We start from the raw sequence: 23,368 nt of genomic DNA, 5'->3' as shown, positions 1-23,368 counted from the left end.
GCTTCTTGTTTGCATTTTTCCTTCCTTCCCTCTTTTTTGGACACTTTGCACAAGCAGCAACACTGAAAAACCTCTCCTCTCTGCCCCCGTGGGTTTGACTGACAGCACCCCTTGCACACTTTGCAGTAACGTGTTTGTGTGGGCTGGTGGGGGGCGAAAGTGTCTTTGGCTCGGACCTGGGGCCATTAACGGCAACATTTGTTACTTTTACTTTGGTACAGAAAGTCCAAACGCTATTGTAGGAGAGCATAGTTGGAAATGTCATCGAAAAGTAGTATTTATATGAGAAAATAACAATGTTGAAAGTACGGATACTATTTTGTGTTATATAGCCCTCAATGAACCAGAATTACTTTTATTGCCATTATCAGCTAGCATAAATTCACAAACTAGGAATTTGCTATGTGCATATGGTGCAATATTAAACAATAAATAATAACCATGAATAAACTAAGATAAAATAAAGGCATGCGTGGAATGAAATCCAACAAAGAAGAAGAAATAATTTTGTTCAAAAAGATATCAATTAAGGCACCTTTATAAAAGAACACTTTAAGATGCCCTAGCCACTACACTTCTTGTCAGATAAATGACTGTTTTTATGACATTCAGAGATCATTAATTTCCTTTTTGTAGACGGACCCAACTGTTCCAGGATCAGGGTTGTACTTAAAGGTTGTGTGTTGACTTAAGAGTTAATGAATGGGTGATTGGGGGTTGTAAGGCTTGTGCAGAGCAGAGCCCTGGTAACAACCCGGTTTCCCAGGGGAAGAGTAGAGAGCAAGAATAAGGCATAAAAGACCGAGCGAGGGGCGGCTGGGTGAACCACTTGAGGCAGAAGTATTCTAAGTGGCAATAAAGCAAGTAGCATGTACTTGACAAGGACCCAAAGAGCAGAGGGGAGAGAGGGAGAGAGGGGCAGCTGTTGAGGAGGAGGAGAGAGAGACAAAGCAGAGCAAACGGGGGCTGTCCTTACGTGCTCTGGAGTAAAGCCCGTATCTGTGGAGAGGAGGAGAGAGGAATCAGACTAGAAACAACCTAACAGAAAGCAGGCAGTATGACTTTGTAAGGAGTTACATCTGGCTTTGACGTGGATTGATTAAGCTTCTGTTGTGAGAAGTTTGGGACCATGCAGCACACTTGGAGCCTGCTGGCCTGGCTGTGTGCCCTTGTGCCCGGGCTGATGGGGGTGGCGTGGGGGTCAGACTTCAGGCATCACCGCTATGAGGACATGGTGCGTGCCCTGTTTGCCGTGCAGAACGAGTGCCCCTTTATTACGCGCATCTACAGCATCGGACGCAGCGTGGAGGGGCGGCATCTCTACGTGCTGGAGTTCAGTGACAACCCAGGCATTCACGAAGCATGTGGGTAACTCTGTCAGACACTGCTGTTACACTCTGGGCAAGTGATGCTTTTGTTTATGTTTTGGTTGACATCGTTTGAAGTTTGATCAGTGTTGTGATCTCCTAAGACTGTGGGAAATATCTATTCCTTATCACAAATAATTTAGTATTACAGTAGTCTACATGGTTTTGATTGTTATCTGAATATGAGATAATGAGATAATTTAGGTTTGTTCTGAAAAATTAAGTGCATGACATAAAGTTTTCAAGTTTTTTCTTCCTTCACACAGCTTATAACTACTGAGCCCACTCGTGTTTATTTTACCTATCACTCACAAAGTGGAAACCATAACCTCAATAATGTGACTGTTTATACAGAAAACATACCACAGGGTCACACTTGTCTATCAGCTCTGAACATAATTCATGTGCCACTACTTGCAGAGGGCTTTTCAGGGAATGCTGTTTTGGCTGAGGTTTGGTCTGCACACGTAAAAGCTTCCTTCAGGAGAATAGAAGGATGTGAGCGTTTCTGTTGCAAGGTGACCAAGTGAAAAACAGGAACTGTGCACTTCATGAGGGGCTGATCTCCGGTCTGTCACTCCGTGCCATTAGGAACTACATGTATTTCACATGCTGCTCAGAGCAGGGGCATGCCATGCTGCAGCCAACACTGTTCTCTGAACCCACAGCCAGTTGGCCTCTAGTTAAAGAAATGGAGGTGAATTGCACTATGCTCCATTTGGGGCCTTAAGCAATTAGAGAAGGATGTTAATAAAAGTATCAGCTAACCCCTACAAAATCCTTTTCTATTAAATAATATATAATTAGCCTTATGCACCGCACATATCAAGAGTTAGTCTTGTTTCGTCTCACTGTGGTGTTTGAGGGTTCACTCAGCACTCCAGCCATGATTGATGAAGGAACCCCGGAGAGGAGTAACCCAATACAGAACAGGAGGCTGTTTGGATAAGCAGCTTAACCAATCAGTGCATGATAACCACAGGAAGGTTAGAAGAACCAATCCAAATAATTCAGACAGACTCACCTCACTCAAAAAGGTTCTAAACTATGGCAGCTCCTGAAGTTCAGTATCAAGGGAGTTTCTTATAGCAATTACAATCCAAACTAGAGTGGTATTCACTGTGTGTGTGCTCTCATACAATTTAAACATTATATGTGACCCTCCTGGCTTTTTCACTTGTAGCCCCTCTCTTCTTCCTGTTTCCCCAGTGGAGCCAGAGTTCAAGTACGTCGGCAATATGCATGGCAACGAGGTGCTGGGCCGCGAACTGCTCATTAAGCTCGCCCAGTTCCTGTGTGAGGAGTATCGAGCAGGAAACCAGAGGATCACCCAACTGATCTACGACACACGCATTCACATCATGCCCTCCATGAACCCAGACGGATACGAGGTGGCAGCCAGACAGGTAACAGAGACCCCAATTCAATATGTAAATGCATAAGGTTCAACATATATTCCATTTTGGCTGGTCTTTCTCCAAGCAGTGATACCCATAGTCATATGGCATTGGTTTTAATCAGGTTTGGAGGCAGCACAAAGACTACACTGACTGGATTGTGATGCTTCATAGTTAGATTTCCATAGAGTTTTTTGTATGTTTTTTTTTTTTACTCCCGGACTAGTAGTTTCCTCCAATTATGGAGGAATGGAAAATATAATTGTAAACTTAAGAAACCTTCCATGCGATTAAACCAAGATGTTTCCATTATAGGTGTACAAAGGACCTAATGTGATTTTACTGCAATAATAACATGTATCAGTTCTTCAGTTAGAATTATATTTGGCAAGAAACATCTCATTGGACACAGCCCCTTTAAAATGCATACATGTGTGCACAATATCTTTCAGTCAAATTATATGTCACTCATAGGCACGCATGGACACCACACTGTAATTTGTCACATCAACAGAAGTGCAGCCATAAAAGCAAAACAATAGGACAGAGGACACTTAACTGTACAGTTCAGCCTAAACGGTGAAACCGGTGTCCTGTTTGTTCCAGTTCAAAGCAGAAAACTGCCAAAATAGTATCTAAAAATGATTTGCTCTGGTGACCCTATGTGGAAAAAACTGAAAAATCCAATTGTGTTCAAGTCAGTATTGAATCATTTCAAGGAAATATTGATGCAGAAGGCCAAGAATGTGGTATTTGAAACTAAATAAAAGTTATTGGGGGAACAAATCCCTTTTTTTCCATATTAAAATGAGCGTTTCAACATAAATCTTTTGCAGTTGTGGTCATGCTACTAAAGGATTTTGTAGAGTTAGTGCTTTTAAAATATGGTGTTCTTATTTATCTGTCCTCATGATCAATATTCAGTTAGTTATATTATTAATTTTTTACCAGGGTCCAGAGCTGAATGGCTACCTGGTGGGCCGTGGGAATGCCAGGGAAATTGACCTGAACCGCAACTTCCCCGATCTGAATGCTCTCATGTACTACTATGAGAAAACCAACGGACGCAACCACCACCTGCCTCTGCCAGATAACTGGGAGCAACAGGTCAGTGCCACTATAGTATCTGCTCTACAAACTTTAGATGTTTAAATAATCAAGGTTATAGTTTGAGTTGAGTTAAAGGGAGATGATGACAGATGACGTAAGATGGCCTCTACTTGTGACTGTTTACTTGGCTTCCTTCGAACCTAAACACTCGCTGTGTTTGCTTCTCTTCCTGTCAAGACTGTATTAGCTCATATAGACGGCACGGTTAGGGTTCCTTTGTTTAAAAATACATTATAGTTTTTAAATACAATAGTTGTTTTGTCACTGCTACTAAAACATGCATGGAAAATATTCTAAAACACATTTGTCTGACACTTTGGCATACATAATCGCATTTAGATGTTTGGGCCAAGACTAAAACTTTGGATCTGGCTTGAAGTCAGCTTTGACTGTGTGATTCTGTTGATACACGTTGCTGCTGTTGTAATTTTCATACTTTTATGGTCACACCACTGCACTTGTCCAAGCAACAAAATCTCACAGTGATAGTTGAAATTCTACTACAGTTCTTTATGCATTCGATCCAAATTCTCTACATATTTGCAAGAAAGTCTATGCAGTTTTACCCACCAAAAAAATCTATTAGCAATAAAAACTGCCACTGAGCCCTAATTAGCTGCTAAAATATCTAATAAACACCTACATCTCTGTGAAAATGAATGCCCTGCTCTTCCCATTTGCTGGCTGGCTGTCCTCCAGAGCGGCTGCCTTCCCAACACACAAAAGGGTAACTGTGCCACTGTTACAGATCCTGCATTCATGGCCTTAGGATCACATTCACCAACTACATTTTCCTGTGTCCCAAGGCCACAAGCCCCTGCAACATTTAAATCATTTAAATGAACCCAATGTTACAGGTTAATCTAGGGGCACATAGTCATAAAACAGGCTTTACTCAGAGTTATGCAAAACTAAAACAAGTCATCTGTTTTTGGACCAGTCTGGATTAGATTTAGTCAGGGTTAAGGTGTTCCTCTAAAATGTTGTTCAGTGTTGTGTGTTTCAATAATCAAGGTAGGTCTGTGTACTTAATGCTACTGTGGAATTTATAATAAACATTTGCTTTTACTCTTAGAATATGTGTTTAAATTGGCAATCCCATAGACCCGGTCCTTTTGATTTGGGCAATTATTGTTGAAACTGTGAAATCTGGCAAGTGAACGCAACACACTGATACACAGTGATACTGAGAAATATTTAATTGTTTTTCACTGTTTTAGTTCAAAACAATGGACATCCGGGGTTGTTAGATGAACTTTCTGGTTAAATACTGTTCATTTGTATATAAAAACTAAAACATTGACTCATTGTTAACACATCATGTACTCTGAATACTGATAGACAATACCGTACTGATACTTCACAAGTATTAGTATGGTATGGTAAAGAAAAGTTAGAAATGACTGAAGCTCTACCATACTCTATATGAGCCACACAGATTGTAGAGGGAAAATTATGTGCTGACAGTGTAGTAATGGTGAGATAAAATTCCATAATTTATGCAGTGCCTAAGCTTTTCACCTTGATATGTTCTCCCATACCTTCCACATACAATTGCAAATTCCAGTTTTGATAGGCCACCCAACTATTATCGTGATATACTGTGAAAGATGTAAACATTATATAAACATGCCCATGTTAAATACCTGGCTTGAGTTCACACACCAAGGTGGCAGCTGTTGTGTTCAAGGCCAATGGACTGGGTTATTCTTAAACAAGCAGTAGGCTAGACTGTTTATTGTCCTACATAACTTAAACATGGACAAGCATTAGTCTCTGTCTGTGTTTATGACATATGGCACTAAGCTAATAAGCACTGACAAGACTGTGTAGACTAGAATTTAAAATGCTTGAAATAACAGATAATTGCATCGATTGAATCCCCTTAAACAATCTTAAGTTCATGCCATTTGTCAAGGATGGAGATGGAGAGGTCTACCGCATTGAAGGACTGACAAGCTGCACATTTTTGATATGATGTACAATGAAAAAACGGATTGAGTTTGCATTTGAGCCTTGAACTGTTGCTTTATTTTATTTATTTTTTTTTATTTAGTTACGGAATTTTATTGCGACTGTTTGTTTCTGGTGTCTGTGTTGCAGTGCTCCAAGCCTGATAGCAAAAGTTCTATCAGTAAAGATAAAAAATGCCTATAATATTTTGCCTAAACTAATTATATAATTTGTTATGGGAATGCTCCTAAGTGTGTTATCCTAAAGTATGAACTAGATGACAAAAAATATAAAAATAGGTAATGAAAAAAAAGATTGATTCCTTGGGTTGTTTTCATAAATGTTCTATTGCAAAATTAAGTATTTCAAGACAAAATGCATTACAGTATTACAATTGATTGCCTAAAAAGGGAAGAAAAACAAGTGTAAGAACAAAAGTATAGTTGAAAATGGATTTGCTTTCAGATGGCAGAGAAAAATAAGATTTATCCAAAAATCGAGCTAGGCAGGGGGGATTGTGGTTGCTGGTTGCACATAAAACCAGATGTCCTCAATCTTCTGATGTTTGGCTCCAAGTGTAGCTTTGTGTAAGACGCAGTAGTTTGAAATACCATGGGGCTTTCGTGTTTAGGTCAAAGGGCCATACATGAATGAGAGGGTATCTGCTACTGCATAACTGTTGTATCTCTTGAAATACCCTCTGTAGGTTGAACCAGAGACGTTATCGGTCATAAAATGGATGCAAAACTACAACTTTGTCCTGTCAGCAAACTTACACGGTGGAGCGGTAGTGGCCAACTACCCGTTTGACAAGTCCCGAGACCCCCGTATTCGAGGAAGGACCACATACGCTGCCACTGCTGATGACAAACTGTTCAGAAAGGTGAAATAGACACATAATGATTCCAGATGTTGTATTTTGTCTGAAAACATGTGGATGGATGACTCGTGTGTCTGTGTATGTGTGATCATAGTTGGCCAGAACCTACTCGTATGCACATAGCTGGATGCACAAAGGCTGGAACTGTGGAGACTACTTTGATGAGGGGATCACCAATGGCGCCAGCTGGTATTCACTGTCTAAAGGTGAGCACACAACAGCTTAAAAAATATTATTGATGCTTGATAATGCATAGGTACAGCATCAGTAAAGCCATCTTTTAATAAATGTTAACTAAATAGAATAGTATTGAACAACCAAGATAACAAATTTTGATAGCTATACACTGACCTTATAACGTAGTTTAGGAGTCTTTTATTTCATCTGAAGACCATAGCATATACTGTGTTCCAAATGGTGCTTACTGACTTCTACTCACTGAAGATAATTTAGTATGGTGGTAAGTGACTACAATGTTATGCAACAGAATATTTATATCTTGATAACTGAAAATATCAATTATAAATATCTAAACAAACCCTAAAATGCAATTCCTCCAAGTTAAGGAAAATAAAAGGTGTCTACCAAATATTAATGCCATTAATAATAATAAAGACAAACAACATTTGAATCAACAAGAATACAATAACAGGTAAAGGAACAGTTGTACATATTTTACATACATTTTTATTTTACATTCAAACATTTTTTGTTGTAGAGTTTCTAACAAATATAGCCAAGGCCACCTGCATGAGTCCTGGGCTTATGCTTAACATCCCTGAGATTCTCTGAGCGTCTCAAATGGCATGCTTTCTCAATGTCGCCTTAAGGATGACCCTTCACTTAACCTCTGGTCGAACAGTACAAACACCACCATTTACAACACATGGATAGGAGACTCATATGACTCTATAGGTCAACAAAAACCTATTTACTTGAGGGACTCTCTTATAATGGCTGACTTATTTAATACAACATATACTAAGCCTCTAGCAAGCTCTGTTCTGTCCATAGTCCTCATGCCAACAAGCAGGTGGTGGACCCTTCACCAGAAAAGGTTATATAGTGCACCACTGAATAAAAAACTACTTGTAATTCTACAGTGTCCATTAACATCAGTTCATTCGATTTATAATGCAATAAAATATTTCAATTTTTGATCTTGGCTCAGATGAAATTCACAGCACAAGTGTTGTTTAACGACTTGCAAAACAATCAACCCTGTTAAATTCATACCAAAACTGAAAAATACCACAATCACCCAATTGTTCCCAGTTTACTCAAGCATTTTGTTGTTTTAATTGCCTTCCTTTGTCAGAATTTGCTTGTAAATTCAGTAAATTTTTAGTTTCATCTATCAAAAAAGTCCTCATCTGCTATGTAATTCTTCTCACTGTGACCACATTAAAAGCTCAACAATACCATCATTAGCAAATATGTTGATGTTCATTTGGCATGACTCTCATGACTCTTTTGAGCTTTTATTTGAGTTTGGTTCAATTTATTGAGTTGGACACCTTAAGTCAAAAAGTTACGAGAATTTTGGTTTTGCCAGACAGACATCGCAAAGTCCACCCATTTTGGTTGAGGTTGGGGGTAGTCTTTGATTTACTTTTTACAGTTAAATATGTCAGAGAATGTTTAAAGCCTTCCACATTGTCTAGACGTGCAAAGCATTTCAGTTCAGTTAATCCATAACTATAACAAATGTATTTCTCTGATGTTTATGTGCTCTGGATATGGCTGGCTGACACACTACGTTGGTATTTGAATCTCATGAAGTCTTTGTGAGTTTTTACCAGAGATGAAAAGAGCCACAGTCACATTTAGTGGGAGCATGTTAAAGTTTATTTTGACAACTACATTTGTCCAAGTCTTATGTCATGGTCTGGGAGGTTTTAACTTTCACTCCCCACGATGTCCTCATGTCTATTAAGGCATTATGAAAAGTCATGTTTTTCTGAGGAAACATCTTCTATGTTGCAAGTGCTAAATTCAAAATGAAAACTAGTCAAATCTACTGGATGGATACTTGCAGTGTATTTTCTCAATCAAGAAAAGGTATTTTAAAAGGTGCTATGATCAATTGGAATGAATCAAATTGGATGTGGTATCAGCAGTGATAACAATAGTTGTAGTAGCAGCAGCAGTGGTAACAGTATCCATGTTAGCTGTGTTACAATGAATTTTGTCCATCCATCCATCCATTTTTTTCCATTTATCCGGGGCCAGTCTAAGCAAGGACTCCCAGACTTTCCTCACCCCAGACATGTCCTCCAGCTCCTCCGGTGGGACCCCAAGGCGTTCCCAGTCCAGCCAAGAGACATAGTCCCTCCAGCATGAACTGGGTCGTCCCCGGGGGCCTCCTCTCGGCCCAGAACACCTTCCTATGGAGGGAAACAATGAATTTTGTATTATAACCTATTATATAATCATACCAAAAGCACCTAAAGCAGAGCTTCAGTAAACTTTAAGCACGTCCTAGAAACCTGTAATTGCTCAGTCAAAAGAAAAATTCAAATTTGTCAAATGGACAAAAAGTTGATAAAGTTGACACATTTTTGTTTTACTACACTTCCTAGAGATTTGTTTTTACATTATAACTACATTATATTTTTACATTTTAACTACATTATAAATCTGATTATTATCAGATTGAGTCATGAGACTATAAATATGACATGTAAGCAGCAAAATTATTTTATTTCTTTCTCACCATGACCCCTCAGATTACTCATATCAGATTTTTGAGGTTTGCATGTCATTTAAATAATTCTAAATGTCCAAAAATCTGATTTTGGTGCGCATATGTGTATAGCCACTGACGCATTAATACATCCACCACTACAATTAATCAGGGTGTGTTTACACTTGCACATAAACCACATCAGAATCCTGGTCTAGACCATGACAAAACCAGGACTATAACAAGAACAAACCAAGTCTGGACTAAACTGGGCTCAAACCAGAACCCAAGAAAGACGTGTCTGCACCCTTGTATTGTTTTACTAATATTTTTGTTGTTGTCTATTTTTCAGGGATGCAGGACTTCAACTACCTGTACACCAACTGCTTTGAGATCACACTGGAGCTGAGCTGTGATAAGTTCCCTCCGGCCTCAGCACTGCACAGAGAGTGGCTCGCCAACCGGGAGGCCCTGATCTCCTATCTCGAGCAGGTTAGATACTCTGTCCTAGACTGGGCTCCCGCAGTCCTAGAGGAGGGGTCTCAATATGTCCTGCAAGTATCATGGTTGGATACAGGCTTGTTAGGAGGTACTCGCAATAATCCTTGTTATGAGCTTTTGGTTCAGTTTTAATTATGATTTAGTGATTTTTTTGAAAATTTGTAGCCCTATTTTAGCCCTTTGTTGTTGTAGTCTTCTAGGTGTCTTCATGAACTATAAAATTCACAGAGTGGTGACTGTATTTTATGAAAATATTACCAGCCTACATATTAAGTCTCGTGTATTTGGGTATTACATTATGAGCAACAACATAATTGAGGGTGAATGAGTAGTAATTTGATGTAGAATGTGTTATTACCGTAGACTGTAGTTATTACCTACCAAATAGCATGCTTTTAAAGTATTCTGGAGGAAACAAAAACATTCATTACATTTGGTGGGATTGTCTTGCTAATTTAACATGAACATGTCCTGTCCAGGTGCATCATGGGATAAAAGGCATTGTCTATGATGAGAACAACAACCCAGTGGGAAAAGCTGAGATCTCTGTGGCAGGCATCAATCACGATGTGACCAGCGGTGAGGAGCAGTAGTGTGGCACTGACATCTAGTGGTCAAATATTGAACTGCATTGAACTGCATTCACAACATCCATATTTATTTTCTCAGGAGTGGATGGAGACTACTTCAGGCTCTTGTTGTCTGGCACCTACACAGTGACTGCCTCTGCTCCTGGATACCTCCCCTCGACCACCACAGTTACAGTTGGCCCAGCTGAAGCCACTGTGGTATAAATACTATAACTATACAATATACATCATTTAATTACATTTTTTATTTCTCACTTATTAAAACTATAAATCTAAGTCTGCTCATATCTGTTCATATTTAAGCTGAATGAAACTTGTTGACGCTGCATTTATGTTCATCTGTACTTTTTTATTCTTCACTTTTCCCAGCTGAACTTTTACTTGAAACCTGCACCAAAACAGAACCTGAAAGGAAAGCCTCACAAGAGGAACCTGTCGTCCCAGAAGGCACCGCTCAAACTGGGCCCGAGATGAGACCCACCCAATAAGAGACACTGAAGTCCTCAACACACATTGCATACCCACATAAGCTTGGATGCAGAAACAATAGCATTTGCAACAAAACATGTATTGTTTAAATCTTTATAATCAATGTAATAATTTGTTGCTCTGTGTTTTCATGGTTCTAGTGAATAACTGAACGTCTTTTGTATTTATGTAACAGAGTTGTTGATTTGTATCCTGTATTTGTAAAACATGATTACTGTTGATTACTTTATAATGATGATAAAATGTAGGAGGAATAGAAATAAAATTATGTTTTTACTCTTTTAGACCAGTCTCTAGATGTTCTTTTTGCACATGTTATGTAACACCCGCTCAACTGTGCTGCTGTAAATCATGAGATAGTATTGAGTAGGCTATAGTTTTTAATTGGCTACTGCAGTGTAACAAAATGCTTTCAAACCTAAATAAGTTATTTTTCTGTTCGCTTTGTAAGTTCATAAGTGCATATTTTAAGAACGTGCTATGTATAGGTAGGTTTAACATAACTGAATTTGCTGAAGTGCTCACATTATGACAGTAGAGGGCAGCAGAGGATCATTTGGGCCAGGCCATTTCTACAGGGCAAAAGTCAGAAGGCATAATGAAACAGTACAACACAGTACAACCCAGAACACTGTGGTCAAAGAAAATAGAATTGCTGTCAATGCTATGAGCTCTGCGGTCTATGTATTAGACCTAAACGGCATTCAAGATCAAGATTTAGTCTGTTAATAATCACAGCAAATATTTCAAGCATTGTGTTGTCTTTGTAGACTATGGCCCTTTGTAAGCGTGAGTCTCCTGGTGCCAGCTCTTCATGAACAGGAAAGAGGAAAGACGCACTTCACTACATAGTGAATAATGACAGTTATTTAGGACTCCTTCGACAACAAGGGACCACACAAGAGGAAAAGGAAGTAACGGGGCAGTTTAGAAGTGTGTTCAGATCACTGATAGACCAACTCTAGAATGGGTCTACTTTTACTGATTTACAAGTAAAAGTGGACATAGCACATCAAATAATCTATGCTATTAAACTTATTTTTTATTAAAGGGCCCATATTACACTATTATCTGATCTGTTATAATGTTGTTTCCTCATCACAAACAGACCTTGCACTGTGTTTTGTTTCATTGACACATGTTTATCACACACTGCAGGTTGAGTTTTTCTCTCAAACCGAAAACACTCCACCTTGTGATGTCATGTGGTAATGCAGGAAGTGCTTCACTGTTTTTAAACTCCATACACCTTCGCTAGAATAGTTTGTATGATTTCAGCTCTGGAATTGTCAATCTCTACCGGACTTAAGTTAACAGGTAACTGCTAACTTGAAACTGCCACTATACGACATCACAAGGTGGAACAGAGCATTTTGAACTTTGGAGATGTAGACAGACTAATCATAAAGGGTTACTCAAACATGTGTGAATGAAACAAAATACAACTCCAGGTATATTTTTCAAGAGGTAACAGCATTATAACATGGCTTGAAGCTCACAATAGTCCATTTTGAGTAATATAGGACCTTTAAGCATTATACAAACACATGCAGCAAAGCATTGTCAAGTACAAATACATTTCTTTTCATGCAATAATTACAAGTGACTCAAAAGATCATCAGCCTTTGAGATACAAGTGACTACAAGACATTTTTACAATCACTCCAATTTTCTGCCTACTCAAACACTGTCATAGCGCAAGCGTCCTCATGGCTGATACAATGGCACTGATTGTACTCTTCGGCAGTACACCCTCTGCTTACGGCCTACAGCGCCTATAGTGACGATGGTTTGGCACAAAATACAGAAAGACAACAATAGACCCACATAGTACTCCTGAATGAGAGTGACCAGTGTGTAGAGACAAAGCCTGCGTTTATAGTAGCTCTGATCTGGACTTTTCTGAGTTATTGACATGAGTGGCTGCAGTAGACTTTAGATGTGGCGTCAATGAAGCCCACCTAAAGCCCACCACACTGTCTCACTCATTGACTAAGCCGTATTGGGAAATGACTGCTTTGGTTTGAACAACTGAAGTCTATGAATGCCATAGCATAGGAACTGGGAAGAATTTTTTGCTGGTTCAGGTCAGGATTTGACTCACATCTGGTTCAAATTTAGAAATTTGAGTGAGCATTATTTATTACTGGTAATATTTTAAGAAAGGTCTATTTAAAGGTGCACTGTAACTTTTCTATTGGGAAGTCTGACCACCAGCTTGTCTCCATGAAGATGTCATTACTGTGCCTGGAATATTCCACAATATGGCATTAAACATACCTCTTTTGCATGTATTCAACTGTTATTTATTTTTGTTATGGTGAGTGGTCACTTTCTTATCTCCACATAATACTTTACAAAGATTTGAGTCAGGTCAGCAGTGAATCTCCCCATTTTCAAAAGGGCATGACAGACAGGTAGGTAATTGTGGACAGGTATGGACGGTCCATAGTGGAAACAATAAAGGGGAAAGAAATATCACAGGGGACTGAAAAACAGTGAGGATTTCAATGAGCGAAGCACTAAATTCTGTTAATCTGAGGTGAGATCAATTACATTTTAATTGTTAATGATAGGTGACCAATGAGCTCCTTAGTTTCACATGTGTCACTGAAAAAACGGATCTGATTGCACGATCATGTTTGACTGGGCTTGAGATGCAACAGAGGACATGGAGACCAGACTGATATCAATATACAAATATCAGATATCAATGATATCTCTGTATAAACATACAGAGATATCATTCCGTATTTGCCAGACAAGCTAAACTGTGGAATGTTCCAGACAAAATAACAAAACCTCTATGGAGACAGGCAGGTGGCAGACAAATTAATCATAGAAAGAAAAAAACCTAAAAGTAGCCTAACTGTATTTTTGTTCGAATATTGTTTGGGTAAATTACCTTTTTGTTTGTCTGAGCTTTAGAGATTCCATTTAACATAGGGCTATAGATGTACATGAGCTCATACACTGATTTTTCTATCATATATTTTTTAAGTACTTGTATCAAACAGCTGTTTTCAGCACTTTATGAATACCATTCTGAAGTTGTTTTTGAAGATGATCCTGTAAACTCCACTATATCTTTTTTCTTTTCCATGCCAGACTCTATTCCGCAGGTATTCAAAGATTTCCTGCCATTGTTCTCCTCATGAGAGTTCACATATGAGGAAACTGACATTACTGCCAACGCTGCAAATGCTTCTCTGCACATACACGGACACACAGAGACACACGCACAAGCACAAACACACACAGACAGAGGATATGGTCTAGCAAACGTGTAATCACTCACGCAATAACTGTGATTTTCTCTCTTTAAAAAGGAGTTCTTTGACTTAATTATTCTAAATGACAAGGCAGATACATGTGCAGAATGAGGAGAAAGCCACAGCTGTATATTCAACTTCCTGAACCTCTACTAGACTTGTAGGCACTGTATAGTTTGAAAGGATTAAAAGAATGTGATTTCAGTATTTTAGCAGAATATGCAGAGGTGTTACTCGCAGAAGGGTTGTGAACATTTTTGTCAGGGTGGAGTGGACATTGCAGACAAGTGCTGACCTGTTGCACACTAGTCAAGTTCTTTTGATAGCTAGGGAAGTTTCCAGTATCCACTTTGATAAATACACGCTTTCATAATATTAATATCCTCAAAAATACAGTTAAAGTGTAGCATTTTACTCAAGCTGAATGGGTGTAGGCAACATGGGTTCTGCATTCTGCACCCCAGCCTATTACAGTACAACAGCCTATAGGACTACAGGGATTGATATCAGAGTGAATACATTCCAAATAAAATAGATCATATAGAAAGATAGCAAAACTACCAAAATCACAGCTGAATCTTTTTTAAGTTAATTTGCAAGAGGAGAAAAGCTAGAATTAAAGGAAGTTGTGACAAATTTCCCACCATCACCCAAAGCCAAATCTACCTTACTCATTGGAATACTTAGCCATCTCAAGTTTTTAGTTTAATTTATATAATAATTTAATAATAATTACATGAACTGAAAACAAAACAGTTATTTATGCATTGTTGTTGCATTTTAAGATTTTAAAAAAATTATTTATTTAGATTTTTTTATTTTTTTAAATATATTTTAGACAGGCATGACTCGGGGCAGCCCTGGTTGTGTGGAAAAAGTGGGTGGTGTCGTGTCGGTGCATGGTGAGCGGGCTGAGCGCAGACAACTTCACCAGTTACTAACGTGTTGACAGCTGACCCTGTACCGACACAAAGCCTGCCACACTGCGACACTGCGACACTTTCTACCGACACCATGACTTCTTGACCACCAGGATAAATCTACGCATCATGTCAGCGCACTAAAGCCGTGGGGAAATCTCTCTAAAGTTGCTCCTAGAGTCCAAAAAACCGCTACTCCTCCGCGACCGCATCACCACCAAACACCAAGCTCAAAACGTTGGATTTCTTGTTTAGCTGGAGTTAACGTTTTTTTCCCCCCCGTTTGGACATGATCTGAAGGTAAGAGCGCACAAAACTACAAAAAACTCTACTTTTGCTATGCTTATGATCACGTGTTCATCATCACGTAGATCTTGTTTGTTTGAAATTTGTTGTGCTGTTATTACCAAGTGGTGACAGTGATTTGGAGGACAGGAAAAAAAAAAGCTTCATGATGGATCCAGGACACGCAGCGTTCAACTAACAGACTAATGACGTGAGTGGCATGACTGATGGCATTGAGCACTTGAATTGTAGACCAAATAATCCCCCACTGTCTGTCACCTGTGGTCAAATGAAACCAAAACATTGCACTTTTTTAAAATATACAGCCAAAGTTCAAAGTTTTCCATTAATTTATCAAATCAGAAATGGTATTACTAATTACAAACTTATAAATTCCCTCTCATCATTATAATTCATCAATTTTCTTAAACTTAAACAGCTTGGGCATTGGTGGAAACATATTCATGGGTATCAGCTTCCTGTTATATGCAATATTTTGTGGTCTTTTCTCTATTCACAAGATGTGCTAGTTAGTTGTAAATAGTTTATTGCTAGGACAACAGCCCTATTTATTCACCTTTCTAACAACTAGGAGCCTTAGTGGGGGGTATAGCTTCTTATTGAGGCACAGGGAATTTAAATCTGTCAGCTGGACAAATTGTTGTAGGAGTGAACTTTTAAAACAATTTGCCCAGTTGACAGATTTAAACCTCATCTTTTGCTGTGCATCAAACCTGGACGACTGAGGGTTTACACAGACATCCATGAGTAGGCTATGTCTGTTTCTGTACAATTAAGACCAGAGTATTCAACCCACAACCTCCATGTTGAGAGGTACAGAGGCTTTCACCTACCCCACTCCCAAGCAAGACATCTTTGATTATCTTTTTGATTGTTGCATGATTGAGCGGGTCAAGGACTTTGTTGTATTTTTTATTCAGTTGACAACTGCCTCTTAAATATTGCTTGTTACTGCACTGTGACTCTGCTGTTTCTTAGATTACATAGTTTCCTTTATAGCTATTATCTTTACAGTCAGTCACGTGCTCCTGTTTGGGGCTAATGTTGTTATATTGTTAAACATTTCGCAGTCATTGCCTGGTCTAAATTTCCCATCTATGACCACACACATGCCCTTATCACTGAATAATGCAACAGTGGGCTTGGTGTCTCATATCTACACTTGAAGCAATTGAAACTTGAGGCAATTGTATCGGTTTACAAGTGTTTCATGTATGAATGACACTCTGCTGTGGTTGCCCTGGTAAACAGAGCCAACTGGGTTAAACCATTTGACAGTAGGACAAATGTGAAGTTGTAAAGTTCATAGATATAAGCAACACATCACCACAATGGTTAGAAACAAAAACTAAAATATGTGTAGTAGTTCTGTAAGACTCCTTGCTGGCAGCTTGAGTAAAGATGTTTTTTTTTATTTGTTTGGCAATTGCTGTTTTGCAACTATACCTGCCCTGTAGCTACAGCTGCAATTACTAATACTAAATACTTGACATCCTCGGTTGTCCAGGTATGATTCATAGCGAAAGAAAAATTCAAATCTGTCAACTGGACAAAAACTTTTTTGAGTGAAGAACTTTTTGTACAGTTGACTGATTGAATTTTTCTTTTGCTATGCTCCCAAAAGGGTCATGATTACACATTTATAGATCTTGTAATTATCACAATTAATGATTAACCAAAAACTCTAGACATTCCTGCTTACTACACTGTTTGTCACTGTTTCATTAAAAGGTACCCTTTGCTCATAAAAAATAAAGTCACATTTGTGCAAAATAAAATGAAGAAGTCCTTTACTAATGTCTCTAAATGTCTACTAATGATTTATACCAGATGTATATCACATTGTGGTTGTGCGTCTTATGATTCAAAGTAAAAAAAATATGAGTTGCAGCTTGTCCAAAGAATAACATTACTGATACAGACAGATGGACTGCAGACATGTTTACTTCCAGATTTTGATCAATGAGCAGAATGTTGTTAAAATGTGTACAAAGAGAGTGTATATCATCATAGTTCCTTCCGTTTGCTTGTGGTAAAGTCTTTCTTCCATTTCATACTTGTAGAAACACGTAATAGAGCAAAGTTTGTGGCACATTCCTCCCATTTAAGATCGATTTTCCCCTGAGCATGTCATGATCTGAATCCAAGGGAGTTATCCGTTATGTAATCGCTCATATGCAAACTATTAGTCTTGTTTTAGGGTGCGGCAGATCTCTGGGCAGCTCTTCTGGGGTCCTGACAAGGGAACAGTCTTTCTACCTTCCCAAACAGATTCTCCGTTGCCAGGACGACGAAGGCCTGTCCAGAGTGAGCTTCGGCATGTACGCTGTGGAAATGTTTATGCAAAAAAGACGAAACACCCAGTTTGTGAGTGTAGAGGGTGGGTCATTAATATGCAAGGCTTGAGAAAGAGTTGGATTCAAAAGAGAGTGAATAGACTCAAGATGTGATTTGTTTGAATAAGTGTTTTTGAATAGTAATGATGCCTAAAACAAAAGTAAAACAGTGCTCTTTGGTTGATTGATGAGCCAACATTTCCAGCCTTTTCCATGTATCCACCCTGGACTTTCCCATAACAAAACATGCAATGGAATATTTACCATACTAAATCTATTCAGAATGTTGCTTTTCTGTTAGTTGATGGCAACACATTGGGTTTGGACCAATTAGTTTTGTAGATGAGGGTCACTTTTATTTGTTATAATGGAAGTTAAAATATTTAAGAATTATACTTTTTGTTAAGAAAAGACCACACCTGGAGAGGGAACTTACTTTGTTTTGGGGTTCTTTTGTAGGGATGCCAATATTATATGATCAATTGATAATCAGAATCATTCATATCAAAATTAAATCTTATGAACTGCAAAATATGAGTTGCGATAATTTAGAGACAAAATTAAGTAATTACAAATGAATCAGTACTGTAAAAAGAAAACCTCAATGTAAAGTGTTTTTTTTCTTTTTTTTTATCTGGCTGGTTAAGTTACATTAACTTTACTGTATCATTAATATCCTAATGTTTTGTTTAAGGAAGTTGTTAATGTTATTATAAGATATGACTGATTTAATTTGGTGATAATGTTATGGTTATGTAATGTCATATTTGATTATTTATGGCATTGCTGTTTCCATGATGGTTATGATGAGGGAAAGAACAGCTCATGAAATTCATGGTCTTGATTTAGGGTGGAACTGTAATGCTGGTGGAGGCATATGGTCTCTTACAGTGCTTTTAGTTTTCCAAGTGCAAAGAAGTGGAATATATCAGGAATTTTTGGCTAGACCTGTTCTGCTCAAAGCCTTTTATATTGCCTTGGATTGTTATTATATCTATATTAACAGAGGGAACAGTACATTATCAAACCCCCTTTCCTTTGAATGCTGAAGCTATTTATCATTTAGCTATTTATTTATGTAAATGTGCCATTCAAAAATTCCATGATTTAATTATTGTCCATGAAACAATTAGTATGTTGTTATCAAATTGGTCAGTTTTAAAGGGGTAATTTTATTTGTTGAATACTTTGCATTCTACAGTCGATTCAATACAGATTTTCGTCATTGCTGCTGTTTAGCGGATGGTCTTTGTCTGTTCTTGTGTTAAAGAAATATTTCAAGCAGTTTGGCATCTTAACGTTGTCCTCAGTCATTTCGCCAGATGTGCAACTCTTCCAGCTGGCTGCAGCCTCGTGTTGCTGCCTCATCAAGATGAAATGCACAAATAACCCAGACTGCTCCTCTTTTAAAGCTCTCATTAAAACAAACAGGCTGATTCTGTGGGTTGTGTGCTGAAGTCAATATGGTGGATTGTACGAATGCCTTTACATTGACAATCAGCGAAACTCAAACACAGTAAATTAATACATTATGATAGTAATAACAAAATGTAATTATTAGAACTGAGTACCCAAGTATACTAAAGAAAAAACTATTAAACAATCCATTAACAAAGAAATTATTAAACAATTACAAGCAAACATTTTTCCGTCATCAATTATTATCAGACTCAATTAAATTAGTCATTTTTTCAAATGGCCCACACAATATTTACTAGTAGTTCATCTCTTTACAACAGTATAGTACACTGTATTGAAGTAAGTATAGTTGTATTGTTGTTCACTTAATTACTTTGTGGGTCCGACCACCTATTTGAGTCTTTTGTGTGGCTAGTAGCAATCTGTTTCCTTAGTTTCATTATATACATTTTTATGGCTTAGCATAACACACATTTACATATTGCTGGTATAATTAATTCACTAGCCTGTTATTATCTTTCTGTCATTAGACCACAATGAGAGGTGGTCAGGGGCAGCTGAGTAAACACATGCTCCCAAACCACATGATTTATGTTGACAACTGTTGGTGAAATCTAGTTCTCTGATTGGCTGATTTCTCTTTTGCGTGTCACATGTGCAAAAGACTAGACCCTGATTGAAAAAAGCTGCAGATGTCCCCTTGCAGTTTTAATATCTAGAGGGCTCCAGAGCTTGTCCACCTGTTTTGAATTGACTGAATGTGTTTTGGCAGACTAATCATTTTACACAGACGAGTTTGTCTATTGCAAATGTAAACAATTAAAAGATGCCCAGTCCGCTCCAGAGGTTTCTGCCAGTGTAGTGTAGCCACGCGCCGGCCTGTTAGTGCTATGTACTTGAATGCCCCATGATGTTGGCAGCAGGCACAAAAAAGGGGTTTGTTGTGAACATTAGATTGTTCTGGTCAGTGATGAATACAAAGCAAAAAGTCAGCACATTGCACTTCCTTTTACCATTATATCTGTAAATGACTACACCGTATTTTAATGCATTTTAGCATAGTTGGGTTGTACAAGGATTACTCTTGCACAGAATCCAAACAACTAAATGAAAACAAAACATATTTTCTTCTTTTGTTAAAATGTTTGGCTCATTTTAAACTTGATGGTACATTGATAGCAATGTCACATTTTAAACGGCTTATACAGTAAAGTACAAAAATGAACTGTTCTTCGGTGTGATTCAGGTTCAAAATCAATCTTTGCTGGCTTGTTAGTAGTGGCCATATTTTGATGCACAATGTGTTCCATGCAGTTCAATGTTAAGTGTACTTTCAGACAGTGTGTGCTCTGTGCCTTTATCAACAGCATACATCTCTGTGCTTCTCTATGTGCTTCACTGTGTCAGCTGTTGATTTAGGCGTCTGTCGTCGTAATCCTGTTACTTTCTCCAGATCAGTGCCAAGTGCCACACGCCACGTCTCGCTCACAAAGTCTCATTCAGCCTCTTGACCTAAACAATCAACTAGTCGCCTCCTGGGGGCATGACCTCAGGGTTTCAAAATAAAGTAATATTTTTGTTGGTAAAAAAGCAAAATGGCAAAATGTTGCACTGGGGTATTTGTTGAAGAAACACAGTCTTGGTAATCTCTTTTATTGTCTTTTATACTCTATTAGGCACTGTTGACATAAGCTCACCTTTATTTTTCTGAATTGGCAGTCATTAAATGTTCTGACGCTCATGTGCATGATCAGAACTCTCATATGTGAATTTATTTTGTACTGAACTGAAATGAATTGCAAATTGATGCAATATCACATGTTAATTTACAAAAAAAAGGAAGTTTCCCATAAAATTATGTGGCATTATTTATTTATTTAAAATGGATTACATTCATGTCAAAGAGAAAAGATGCTCTGCTCCAGATTTAGCTACAAGCTACTTTCCGTCTGCACCCCTTGTGCAAGTTTAGATGGCCTATACTTTATAATCCTAAAATTAGGATTACGAAGTCTATATAAATCCATGTGATTGATTTGAGTAAAAAGCCAAATTGTTGGAGTGTGTGTTGCAAAGACCCAGGGGTGGCTGACACACTGATGGCACCATAAATAACATAAGGAGCTTCGTTGCTGCTGCTCTCAAGATTAACTACAGAGAAAGCTGCCGGAGTCCAGTGACTATGAATGTCCTCACCTTTTCCAACTGTGTGAAAAATCACTATCAGCACTCATTACTGACACTATGAACTAAAATGTTTTATTTATTTGTTTTATATTGGAAGACCATAGCACACATGGACATGAATATAAGAACCAAGAAACAGTACATGTTAAAAGTGACAACATCATTTAACTTTTCAGAACTTGTACTTTCTCTGTGTCAGCTTCAATCCATATAGTGACCTGATATACAGTCTAATAACATTATAAATAAGGATCAGGTATTGGTTTGTTGCAGTAGCAGATCTTGTAACATAGTCTGCATGTCTAGCATGTCTTTTCACTCATTCACTTATTGCTCTCTCATTTCCTGTCCTCTACATGTTGAGACACGTTCAGCTGCAGTTCAAATATTGATGAAATAGATGGAAATATTGATCTCAGTCCAGGAGTCATGTCTCATTCCTGAATTAAAAAGTTCAGCAGTTGAACAGTATCTTGTCTCAGTCAAAATGAATGGACTTCCTGTTTATGGCCACAGTTCTGTTTTTCACTCACTGCACACCCTCTTCTACTGCATGAGTTACTACTTTGACTTGAGATTCTTTCACTAGACACTTGATCTACCCATTCACTGTAGTTAGTATAATAAGGTTTTGTTTCAGTCTTTCATACTAATGATCGACAACGGGGAATTAAAAAAAATTACATTTGTTGTGTTTTGTTTTTTTTCCCTTAGACAGCTAAAAAAACGCAACAAAAATGTCTTTGGTTACCTGGCTGGTGCATTCCTTGGCTCCTCAGAGACTGTACCTTGAATCAGGTCTCAAGTTCTTCCTCTGCCCCCTACTCTTCATCAGTCCTTCAAACAAAGGCCCTATTCACAATAACTAACTACACCAGTCCTTGTCTCCCATTTTCAGACTCCTTGGCCTTATAGCCTCACCGGCCTCTACATAATAACACAGAAAATCACCACTGTTTTGTAGGATTGATGTTTATTGCAATGTCATACCTTTTTACTGAATGAAATTGTACACCCTTTCATTAAAAAAGTGTCCTGCCAAGCCCAAAGTGCCAGTATGTATCACTTAACATTGTGAAAAAAAAAAATTCTACAGACAGAGGAATGTCCTTCGAAACCCTTGAGAACCACTTGTTATCCTCTCCTTTTTCTCTGGTGATTACAGGTTTCTCACGCTCACACTCATTTTTCTAGAATAAGCCTTTTGTACATTTTGCATAGTGAGAAATTGAATAATACCAGTATCCTTTTCTTGAAACTGAACTTTAAAAATATGTTTTTCAATCAGTTCTTCATATTTCTGTTATTGTGTTGCTGATATAAAGTGTTTTTGTGATTGCAGGTCATGAGGTATGGAGGCCGGATCAGTGGTGCGAGCTGTGTTTGACTTCCTGCCCAGTGTCTCAGAGGAGCTGCCTCTCTTCAGTGGAGATGTTATCGAGGTGCTTGGTGTTGTTGACGAGTTCTGGTTGCTTGGAAACAAAGATGGCGTCACAGGTAACCTTCAAGCATCAATAACTCTGATAGTGGTTTGTTTGTTGATTATTTGTTTCCCTGAAATGTAACTAAAACAGTAATTGAGAACATTTTGGAAATAAAAAAATATGGACTCTTCATTATTGGCCCAATATATAGATAGTTTAAGGTTAGCACACACAACTGTCAGATTATATTGTTCTTAAATATTTCTTGAAAAAAAATTATTTCTTTTTTACTTTCAAATGTAATCACATTCATATTGGGGTGTGAATGTGTAAAGATACTGTGTCAGCAGTAGTTAAAGTAAATAAAATTTGTTTCAGTCTATCCAACGACCCTGAGGAAAAATGAAGCCAAAATAAAATGATTTGTTTTTCTCCTGGAGGAAGTGTAGAGGGGAAGTCTGACAAAATGTCATACAGAAAAATGAATGTATTTATAACTGAAGGGTGCAGTTAAAGCTCTCTGAGACAAAT

The 23,368-nt window shown here is 38.0% G+C and overlaps 2 protein-coding genes across 4 annotated transcripts in view; both read left to right on the top strand.

Moving 5' to 3' along the window:
- Window positions 1-984: 984 nt before the first annotated feature.
- cpn1 (carboxypeptidase N, polypeptide 1) lies at window positions 985-11,257 on the top strand. Its single transcript, XM_033985000.2, has 9 exons — window positions 985-1,364; window positions 2,577-2,773; window positions 3,716-3,871; window positions 6,534-6,710; window positions 6,802-6,913; window positions 9,746-9,885; window positions 10,374-10,473; window positions 10,564-10,682; window positions 10,854-11,257. The coding sequence occupies exons 1-9, from the start codon at window positions 1,130-1,132 to the stop codon at window positions 10,956-10,958; spliced, it is 1,341 nt and encodes a 446-aa protein (XP_033840891.1). The 5' UTR covers window positions 985-1,129; the 3' UTR covers window positions 10,959-11,257.
- Window positions 11,258-15,097: 3,840 nt separating this feature from the next.
- The window catches only part of dnmbp (dynamin binding protein), a 34,056-nt gene continuing 25,785 nt past the window's right edge, over window positions 15,098-23,368 (top strand). For 2 of the 3 annotated variants that reach the window (XM_033985340.2, XM_033985339.2), the window contains exons 1-2: window positions 15,160-15,465; window positions 22,756-22,910. In XM_033985340.2, the coding sequence (XP_033841231.1) occupies window positions 22,766-22,910 (145 nt within the window). In that variant the 5' untranslated portion in view covers window positions 15,160-15,465; window positions 22,756-22,765. Of the gene's footprint in view, window positions 15,466-22,755; window positions 22,911-23,368 lie in introns of all 3 variants that reach the window. The other variant, XM_055229877.1, reaches the window with a different exon arrangement.

This window comes from Periophthalmus magnuspinnatus, chromosome 19, assembly GCF_009829125.3.
Source record: "Periophthalmus magnuspinnatus isolate fPerMag1 chromosome 19, fPerMag1.2.pri, whole genome shotgun sequence".
NCBI classification, from domain to species: Eukaryota; Metazoa; Chordata; class Actinopteri; order Gobiiformes; family Gobiidae; genus Periophthalmus; species Periophthalmus magnuspinnatus.
The sequence above is the reverse complement of the archived record's forward strand: the minus strand, read 5'-3'. Positions and strand labels throughout refer to the sequence as shown.

Coding starts and splice junctions, on each gene's coding strand:
- cpn1 (XM_033985000.2), top strand. CDS start 1,130: ATGCAGCACACTTGGAGCCTGCTGGCCTGGCTGTGTGCCCTTGTGCCC. Junction 6,914..9,745: donor CTGGTATTCACTGTCTAAAG/GTGAGCACACAA, acceptor TCTATTTTTCAG/GGATGCAGGACTTCAACTAC. Junction 10,474..10,563: donor CAATCACGATGTGACCAGCG/GTGAGGAGCAGT, acceptor TTATTTTCTCAG/GAGTGGATGGAGACTACTTC.